Source organism: Odocoileus virginianus, unplaced genomic scaffold, assembly GCF_023699985.2.
Source record: "Odocoileus virginianus isolate 20LAN1187 ecotype Illinois unplaced genomic scaffold, Ovbor_1.2 Unplaced_Contig_8, whole genome shotgun sequence".
NCBI lineage: Eukaryota > Metazoa > Chordata > Mammalia > Artiodactyla > Cervidae > Odocoileus > Odocoileus virginianus.
In genome coordinates, this window is record NW_027224325.1 from 1,689,112 (window position 1) to 1,699,663 (window position 10,552).

At 42.9% G+C, this 10,552-nt stretch overlaps 1 protein-coding gene and 1 long non-coding RNA gene across 5 annotated transcripts in view; both read right to left on the reverse strand.

The window, feature by feature from the left end:
* The window catches only part of LRIG2 (leucine rich repeats and immunoglobulin like domains 2), a 95,637-nt gene extending 86,144 nt beyond the window's left edge, over positions 1 to 9,493 (reverse strand). For 2 of the 4 annotated variants that reach the window (XM_020871484.2, XM_020871485.2), the window contains exon 1: positions 9,031 to 9,493. In XM_020871484.2, the coding sequence (XP_020727143.2) occupies positions 9,031 to 9,269 (239 nt within the window). In that variant the 5' untranslated portion in view covers positions 9,270 to 9,493. Of the gene's footprint in view, positions 1 to 5,377; positions 5,557 to 9,030 lie in introns of all 4 variants that reach the window. The other 2 variants (XM_070463881.1, XM_020871489.2) reach the window with 2 other exon arrangements.
* On the reverse strand, positions 947 to 5,371 carry LOC139033906 (uncharacterized). The gene is made up of 2 exons (XR_011486390.1): positions 1,683 to 5,371; positions 947 to 1,549 (listed from the first exon to the last, which is right to left on the reverse strand). It is a non-coding gene; the product is annotated as an uncharacterized lncRNA (long non-coding RNA).
* Positions 9,494 to 10,552: the final 1,059 nt, after the last annotated feature.

The window sequence follows — 10,552 nt, forward strand, 5'->3', positions numbered from 1 at the left end:
TCAATAAGCTGGTATCCACAAAAGCAAATGTCTTCTTCACACCATATTCCCAGATTTCAGTAGTTTCTTGGTTTTCCTCTCCTCCCACCCTGACTACATTCTTGGTGACCAGAGGTCTAAGAGGTACTTTCTGCTATCCTTGCACATTTTTTTCCTTGGTGGGCAGCTTTGAGGCCAATGACCAAAGCTCTGACTTAGTGAAATCTGACCTTGGTCCAACATCAAGGTCTGACTCAGGACTCGCTTTTAATTTCAATTTTAGCTCTTACTCATTATATTACAAAGAAAAGACAATGGCAACCCACTCCAGTACTCTTGCCTGGAAAATCCCATGGATGGAGGAGCCTGGTAGGCTGCAGTCTATGGGGTCTCAAAGAGTCGGACACGACTGAACAACTTCACTTTCACTTTTCACTTTCATACATTGGAGAAGGAAATGGCAACCCACTCCAGTGTTCTTGCCTGGAGAATCCCAGGGACAGGGGAGCCTGGTGGGCTGCTGTCTATGGGGTTGCACAGAGTCAAACACGACTGAAGTGACTTAGCAGCAGCAGCAGCATTGTATTACATTATTTCAATGTCAGCTATTATTATTTGGTTATCACAATAACCAAGAGATTAAACATTTCACCTTCTTCTTGTTAGTTTCCATTTCCTTATGCATCCAGTGAACCGACATGCTGGGAATTTGATTCATCTCTAAATTCCATTGGTAACTTTCACCTTTAGTAACTGAGAGCAGCAAATTTGCTGCTCCATACCATGGGTGACCACATGCTCTCCCAGGAATCAAAGGCTCTGCATCCCCTGCCTTTTATCCTTTCTCTTCCCAAACCATGTTTCCATGAGCCAGGTCCATTCTAGCAAGTCTCACTCCTGTGATACCAAATGTCCAGGAAAAACTCCCTGTGCTAAAAGAAAAAATAATCAATGACACTCATTAAAATGTGGTAAGAAAGACTTTATTCAAGGTGATGCAGGTTATCTCTATGAGTACATGGACTAAAATGATGAAATTCTGCAGTGGGGGAAGAAATTGAGCTCAACTCCAAATGCTGCATGTGCTAATACAGATTCACAGCCACGAAGCAGGGTGGACAGGCAGGGTCAATGGATGGAAAACTGGAAACAAGGGTAAGGGGGGTTCTGGCTAAATAGACCTAAGTGGATTCTTGCTGAAGACAATCCATGGTGATCAGACATCACCTGAGAGATGGCAGAAGATGAGAAACCAGATCACAGATCAAGAGTGATCAGATATCAAGGGTTTATTGCTAAACTGACTTAGCAGGATTCTTGCTAAAACTGCATTTTACAAGGAAGTATACAGATGAGCCTAGAAGAAGGTGGTTCAGGAGTCCGATTAAAATTTAGTCAAAGAATCTTTGTCAGGCCCCTTTCTGTTCAAGGAGAGGAGAAACATAAGTTTATTTTCTTATTCAGTAGTCTTTTGCTCATTAAGGACCAGGGTAAACCTTCTGTGGAGACTTGGTATTAGTGGATATTTGCTCAGTGGTGCCAGCAGTCAAGCATTTAATAATGGCAGTTTCTATGAAAATAAAAGAGAAACCAAAATTAATAGCTAGAGACCCAATTTCTCAATCCAGACACAGCCAGTTGGGATTCTTAGATTTTGAACTTGAAGCATCTTTTAATGGTAGAGTGAGGAGGGCAGTGGTCACCTGAAGAAGTTTCCTGGTTTGCAGTTTCAATGTCGCTGGTGAAGGCACTAACTGTTCAGGAGGCACAGAGGTTGCCCATATACAAGGTGTCGTGGTCTTTTTTTTTTTTTTTTTTAGGTTTATACCAAGTCATCTAGCTTCATCTTGCAGAATTTCAGGAAAAGGCCAACTTTAGTTCTCAGGGATGCCACGTCAGGAGGGTGGGAGAAAAACTGGAAACATCAGTTTGGAGCATCACAGCCAGATATCAGAGGAAACTAGAACTGAGAATGTGGTAAGGACTGGCCAATGTGCAAGACAGAATTCACGAGCCTGCACTACAGTTTTACACTGAAACAAAAAACTTTCTCTCTACAGTCAACCTTTTAACTCTTGCTTGCAAATTCTGATCTCATTAGATTTGTCCTTATTATTTACATAAGTGCAGCAAGAATAGTGACTGACCATATAAGTAGGCTCTTTTTGAGTTGGTTCTACTGAAACTTGCCAAAAGGAAACTCAGATTAGGCTTTTAAATGCCTCTCGAGGCTAGGAAGACAGCTCAGGAAGTAGCCACCAGACTTCATCTCCCACTCCAAAAGATTCAGGTGAATTTTGCTTTTCTTGGGGTCCCCAAGATATCCTAAGGGTCCTGAGCCAGCCCAGAAGCAACTTTCCTTACTCACCTATGAGGCTGGGAACCTTATCAGCCAGATGCCAGGCCAGTTTTCCCAAGAACACTGGTCCATGAACTCAACCTTGGTAGCTTAAACCAGATTCCATACACAGTTCACTTTTAAATATAACATTTCAATCAAAGCCATAGTAATATATCAATCATTTACAAGTTGGATCCTGTTACAAGAGCATATTATTGAACTTATTCAAATTACTACACTGTCCTGAAAATAAGAATACTAGCTAAAAGTTTCTGAATTCTAGAGGAACCAGGAAGGGAGAAAAAGTAACTGTTTCTTCTTTGTTCACAAAGGTATTACTGTTGTTAAGCTATACATAACACAACAGAAAAGAAAAAGGTTATTTAAATCTGAAGAAAAAAACATTAAAGAAACAGCATTGCTTCAAATAAAGAGTGATAAAAAATTATAACCATTCTCATTAGTTTACAGTCTGATGTAATTAACTCTTATTCTAATTGGTCTCGGGTTAACCATTTTATCAATTCATCGGCCTCATTACTTCTGGAAACTCTTAGTCTTGTGGCATGGCCTTCCTGATGCCATCATGAAGCATCCTTGCCTGTGGCTGACTGTTTATACTTTCAGAGAAGGAGAGTAAAACAACAACTTATTGATGAATGAAAAAAAACTCAAAATGGCTATGATTAAAGTTCTGATGAGAGTTCATTTGATAAGGAAAATTAGTTATCTCTGTGGCATACAATACTTCAACATAATAACCAGACAACAAGGCTATTCCATATCTCTGTGAACTTCATAACTTTTCTGAAACACCTATATTAGTAACTTGTATCCATACATGTATAACCTAAGGTTTTTCCTCATTTATTTACTATGCTTCTCATGTAATTTAAAATATCAAATAAACCTAATTAGTTTAACATATCCTTTTACAAGGTGAGAGACATATCCCTTGAGATTTTCCAGGCACACTCTGGAAAGTCTCAAAGTTAGTTTGAAATCAGATTCCATTCAGAGTTTGATTTTGTGAGGTCAAAAACATCAAAAAGTTTTAAAAACCTGACTAAGATCACAGGTCATTGTGAAACAATACTCAGTTATCCATTTAAACAAAGTGGAAAAAGATTTCAAAGGCAAATACAGAAAGTCACAGTTGATTTTAAAAAAAATAGCTCTTCTAATAAGAGAAAACTCAATTTTTTAAAGTAATCAAAGATCTGAAAAAAAGACAACATGAAATACAGGAAATTATTTTGTTAAGATACAAAATCTTTGTCTCCTAGACAGATTACTTAGGCACAGGAAGGACTTCACTGGTGGGCCAATGGTTGGAATCCACTTGCAGGGGACAAGCATTCTATCCCTGGTCCCGGAAGATCCCTCATGCCACTGGGCAACTAAGCCCATGCACCACCACTACTGAGATCTTAAAAGGAGCAGATCAATGATCCAATAAAACTCTGGGATTCCAGTTTTGCATCAGGAATACTTATGCAACTGCTCGTTTTTCTCTAAGCTAATTTGAACAGAACTGGATTTTATTAATTAATTTGGTAATATCACCTAGAAACAGAAAAATTCACATCTATCTACAACATATATACAGACCCACATAAACATACACACGGATTCTAACAGATCTCAGGTTTCACTGGAAATTTTTAGTCCTAAGTTAGTAAACACAGAAATATAAACTCACTGGTTTACATAAAATAACAACCTCTTGTATTTTCACTATATTTTTATGTGAGTTTTGTTTATGGCAAATGGGACAAGTTAAGGTTATCTGTTTACCAATTTTGTACAGACCACCTTCCCTTGCCCTGATATGTAATCATATGGAGACTATGGACCAAATTTTTTAGGTGTTGACTAAGAAGATATCAAGAGACTTATCTGGATGTCTCCAAAGCCCATTCAACTGGTGAAAACATCCAGTGTATTTCCAATCAGCCTTTTCTTTTTCAGTTGTTTTGGGGGGCCCTTAGTTCCTTAATAGCCTCCAGTGGAGAGCAGGTGGTCCAAAGTTCAAGTGACTACAAAGATGGAGGTGGAAAAAGGTTTGGCAGGGTGGACATAGGGATGAAGGATGAAGGGATTTTGAGGGAGACATACCCCAGGTGGCGCTAGTGGTAAAGAACCTGCCTGCCAAAGGAGGTGTAAGAGACATGACATGGGTTCAATCTCTGGGTGAGGAAGATCCTCTGGAGAAGGGAATGACAATCCACTCTAGTATTCTTGCCTGGAGAATCCCATGGACAGAGGAGCCTGGCAGGCTACAGTCTGTGGGGTTGCAAAGAGTTGGACACAACTGAAGTGACTTAGCACGCACACAGGCATCATAGGATTCAAGGGAATTGGAAGGAAGACTGAAGGCGGTGAGAGAGCAAAGGAAGAGGAGAGCAAAGAGAAAGGAGAGGTCTTAAAGGAGCCAGTGTAGAAAGATCTCAAGTTGCCAAAGAAGTCAGTGAAATTCCATATTACCCTCAATAAAAGCATGCCAACAAGAAGGGAGGCAGACAGAGTCAGCAGGGATTCAAGAAGGGTGTTTGAGCCATCTGATAAGTTCTCATGGAAGAAGGAGGACCCAAGAGAGAGAAAGGCCTCACAGCCAGCCAGGAAGAAAGATTTCCAGCATAAGGGGTCAAGGAATAATCCCCACTCAGGAAAAACAGAGCTAGGAAGAAGAGATTTCCAGGCCAGTTTCTTCAAACAAAGAAGCCTAGGACTCTTAACTGAGCTTTCTTACAAACACAGAACCTGAGATTCTAACCCAGCCTGTGTTTATCTAGGACTCTATCCCATTTTCTGGAGCATACAGTTGACCTCTGAACAAGATGAAGGTTAGGGGCACCGACCATCTGCAAAGTTAAAAATCCACAGGTAACTTGTAATTGCCTTCCAAACATGAAGTTTCTCTGCATTCAAGGTTCTGCATCTGTGGATTCACCCAACCATGGACCGTGTAGTACTGGAGTATTTATTTATAGTTCAAACCCATGTTGTTCAAGGTCAACTGTACTCAGACTCTTAAACATCTAAATCTGTCCTTACCAGCTTCCACGGATGTTTGTCCGGTGCAATGGTTCAGGAGTCGGACTCACCAATGGATCCCCGATCAATCAGTCAGGAGTGAAGATAAAGACTTCAAAGGTATGCACTTAGGGTCCTGGGTGAGAGGTCCGGGGGTCCAGTGATGAATCTGATCCTATCCCGAGTTGTGGCACCACAAACTGTTAAAAGGAAAAAAATATTCAATGATACTTGTTACAGCATGGTAAGGAAGACTTTGGGGGATGAGGCTTTCTCCATAAAGGAACCACTGCAAAGAAGTTTTGAAGTTTGGGAAAAGAGATTGGGCTTAACTCTGAATACTCCATGAATAAGAGGAAACTCACAGCTAAGGAGCCAAGTAGGGTTGGTGAATGGAAAATTACTATGAGTAAACATCAGGGAAAGGGGATTTTTAACTCAACAGACCCAACAGGATTCTTGCTGAAGACAGGCCAGGGTAATTAAATATCACCTGGGGGGTGGTATAGGTGGAGGAATCTGATCAGACACTGAGGATGGGGGATTCCCACTACACTGACTCAGTAGAGATACCGCTAAAACTGCATTTTAGAAGAATGTGCAGAAAGGGTCCAGGATAAGGTTCAGGAGACTGACTAAAGTTTGGTCAAGCAAAAAATTTTTGTCACTGGTTTTTTCCTTTACTCACACATACAATACTTCTGACACCAGATGTGTGCCTTTTCCCCCCGACACCAACAAATTCTCCTTCACCAGCTGGCTGTCCTGCAATTCAATTCAATTCTGACACTAATGGGCATTAGTGTAGACCTCACTGCTTAAGGGCTCAGTCCCACAAGACGGCCTCCCACTTCAGACACCAATCACAAGTCCCCACGTTGCCTGCAATTTCTGTCAACTTGGTATAAATTGGAGGTTCCCAAGACCCACCTCCTTGGATTCAACCACCTGCTAAAGCAGCTCACAGAACTCAGGAAAACACTTACTCACATTTACTGGCTTACTATGTAATAAAAAATACAATAAAGGACACAGATGAAGAGCCAGATGAAGACATACAGAGGGTGAGATCCAGAAGGGTCCAGTGCAGGAGCTTCTGTCTCCATGGAGTTGGGATGCACCACCCTCACAGCATACCGCGCAGTAGATGTGTTCACCAACTTAGCAGCTCTCTAAACTCCATACTTTAGGACTTTTATGAAGTCTTCATCACACAGGCATGATCAAATACTACCTCAATCTCTAGCCCCTCTCCTCTTTCAGGAGGATGGGGAGGGGAGACGGGGCTGAAAGTTCCAAGCTTCTAATCACGGCTTAGTCTTTCTAGTGACCAGTCCCCATCCTGAATCCATCCTGGAGCCAACTAAAAGTCATTTCATTTGGTCAAAAGACATTCCTATCACCCAGAAAATGCTAAGAGATGTATGAGTTCTGTGTCAGGAATCAGGGTCAAAGACCAAACACAAAAATGAAAGGCGCTCCTAGTTCTCCTATCACTTTGGAAATTACAAGGGTTTCAGGGGCTCTGGGTAAGTAACTGGAAGCGTTTATATTAAGTCAGTAAATCATGTCCAACTCTTTGTGAACCTATGAACTATAGCCCGCCAGGTCCTCTGTCCATGGGATTTTCGTGGCAAAAATACTGGAGTGGTCCTTCCCAACCCAGGAATTGAACCTGCATCCCCTACATTGGCAGGTGGATTCTTTATCAGTAAGCCACCTGGGAAGCCTGTAACTGGGGACAGATACATATTTTAGAACCCAGGATTAATGAATCTTGTCTACCAACTTTCTGATGGCTACCACAAGTTAGAGCATTTGAGTTTGATTCATTAATAATTTAAAGCACTGAATGTGTTTTAAAGATTCAAAAGTACATAAACCCACGTGCACTGCTGGTTTCATAGCTGAAAGCAACTGATTTTTTAAAAAATGTTGTATTTCTCAGTTTAAAACAGCACAATCCCATCTTTTAATATCGTAATAGTTCTTTTGCTAATGTAAGGCTTCCATCCAGTTACATTTCTACAAGAGAATTGCTCTCCAAGGCATTTCACTTCAACTGCAAATGCCAATTTCACTAGAGGACACTTAAAATTTTTGAATTTTATTTGGCTTTGGGCAATTTGTCTTCATTACACAAAAATCAAACCTCGACATAAAATAAATGTATCCGACATGAAACTATTTCTAATTATTGTTTATCTACCAATGGATAAGCTTGAAAAGTAGGCCACATTCATTTCAATTACAGCTAAATGAAGTTGTGTTGTTTTTAAACCTGCACCAAATTTAGTCTGTCATAATCAGATAGTTGTTTCAAGAATTTCTTAGGAAAAGGTACTTGTTGCATTTCTAAGATACTATACTAGGTTTAATTCAGACTATGCTGCACATTGATATGAATTTTTACCTTTTATCTGTGTCAAGAGAATCAGAATTAGTTAAAGTTATCACTATCCTAAAACAACAGAAAACACCTTATTACACTGCAGATCTATGCTATGACATTTGGTTGTTAACATTAATTTCCTCAAGGAATTTACAAAGTAGCTTTCTTTCCTAACATAACCTATTTGCAAATGTATAAAGGTTTTAACCACTGCAAAGAGAGACATTTTATTTGTATTCCATTTCTTTTTTATGTTTTTAATTAAAAGATAATTGCTTTACAGAATTTTGTTGTTTTCAGTCAAACATCCAACAGCCCCTCATACTTTAGCCACACCTGGATCTATTTTTCACCTCGGGCTTTTTTTAGAGATGACTCTATTAGAAGTCTGTCAATTAATAAATACATTGTTCAGTTAGTGGCAGGAAAATAACTGTATGTTAGTGGTTAAGAAGCTCCATAATTGCAGCATTTAATGCCTACAGTTGTTCCTAATGCCATCAGGCTGACTCAGACTAATGAACTCCTCAGGTGCCACTGTCTAACACAGGCCTGTCAAGATGAGCACTCAGCAGTGGAGTCTCCAGAAGAATTCATCCAACCATGGTACTTGCTTCTTATACATAAACAAAGAGTACTGATTTTTAGATTATTTGCCACAAGGAAATGCCCATCACTTAATTCTGTCACGGATAAGCCTTCTTCTTTACAGTGACTCTTAAAGTAGAAGAAAAATGCTATTTATAAAAATGCTTGTTCAAGGTAGCATTGTACGTAGTAACACATGAAGTTTTAACCCAGTTAAATATGAGAAACAGCACAAAACTAGCCAAAACGTGGACAGCCAAAAAACAGTACATAAGTCTTTATGATAAGGATATAAAATCACATACCCGGGGATCATTCAAGCTGATGCATTGGATGATGCAGCCCAAAGTGGCCCAGGAGCCCCAACCGTTCAGAGCGAATGCTGGTGCCCCAGAACCAGTGAGCTCTTAACAACATCCCCGCCCCAACTCCTCCCAGCCCAGGAATCACGTACTCCCAGGTCCCAAGAATTTTAACTGTGGTTTTCTTACAAGTCTCCAGAACCCTAACACCAGGATTTCAGGCTCCCACCATCCTCCCCGAAAGTTCACAATATCGCAATGGCATTTCCCTTCAGAACTTAGGCTCCCGGCCGCACCCTCCGGCCAGGCATCTCTCTCCTGCCCCTCTGGGAGGGGGAACCCACCCACTCTCCCCCGCTTTCCTTTGGTCCCCACCCAGCAACTCTACTCACAGGCTGACGGCATCGGGGGGCAGCGAGGTCGCCAGCGCCCTCCAGTTGGGCGCTGGTAGTTTCCTGCGACTGCAGTCCAGCAGCGGGATGCGGCAGGAACAGGGCGCGGGGCAGAGGCCTGCACGGGCGGCTGGCAGCAGGAGCAGCACTGCCTGGGCGAGGAAGAGCAACCGGGAAAGCAATCTGGACCCACACTCCAGCAGCGGCTCCTCCCGAACGCCTTGGGGCGCCGGCGCCATTTTTCCCTACTCCCCACCCCCCCCCCCCGACCTGGACCGAGCCGAAAACAGCAGCCAGCTAGAAAAAGCAGCTCGGCGGAGATGTCTGGCGGCTGCGCGACCCCCCAGAGAAACGGCTGTCGCCGGTACCCTCTAAGGGCAGGCGAGGGGCGGATACAGCGCGGCAGCGGGGGCGGTGGCCGAGGACACAGAACACAGGCCCTGTGGTCAACGCTGCTTCGCCCCGCCCCACGACGCAACGTCTTCACGCACAGGAGCCAACCAATCGGAGGCACAGGACGAGGCGCGTCGGGGCGGGACTCCACGAGGGGAGATGGTGGAGACAGCGAGCTCCTTAAGGAGGACTTTAAGGTGTCCAGAGGTTAGGGGCGGTCCCTGGGGTTCCACCGCCGTTTCTCCGCTGGGGGGCGCAGTGGCTCCTTAGGAGGGAGTGAGGGCAGAAGCGCAGAAGTCACAAGTCCTGATTTGCGATGTATCCGCTATGGTACTAGGAAAGGATCTTTAATCGTCTCTCGGCATCAAGTAAGGGGAATGGCAGAAGAGGTGCCTCCCGAGTGGCAAACGCTAGGGGGTGCGGGAGCTTTCATGAGCCCACTGGACTCCAGAGCCAAGTGTGGGCCTCCTCTGCAAGCCCTGCTGGTCAATGGCTCCTGCAAATGCAAGGCAGCTCCCAACAGGAAGCCACACCAGTTGGTCAGAGCAGACACCGTATTTATTCATCTGTGTACCTCCACCTTCTGTTCTGTCTTGGAGTTCAATAAATGTTGATGGGGCCACACTTGCAAGGCATGTGTTTAAGGAAAATACTCCTCTTTCCTCTGATTTGGAGAATGCTGTGGTGTATCTACACTTACTCTCACAGAAGCAAGCAAGATATAGATAGAGAATGTTGAACTGTCAACAAAGAAAAGGCTTAGGTGTGAGGATTTTTTTTTTTAACTCTAAAGCAGAGGCTGCAGAAAACGTAACAAGAACAATGAAGTTTGGCCACCTTGTAAGTGTGAATTCATATGACCAAGACACAGTGAGGCCAAACAAACTGAAATGTGAGAGTTTGGAGAAGAGAAGAGTTTATTGCAGGGTCATGCAAAGAGACTGGTGGCTCAGGCACACAAAAAAATCCCCCAGTTCCTGAACGGTTTTAGTAAACAAGTGTTAGTCGCTCAGTCGTGCCCAACTCTTTGCAACCCCATGGACTGCAGCCCACCAGGCTCCTCTGTCCATGAGATTTTCCAGGCAAGGATACTGGAGTGGGTTGCCATTTCCTTCTCCAGGGGATCTTC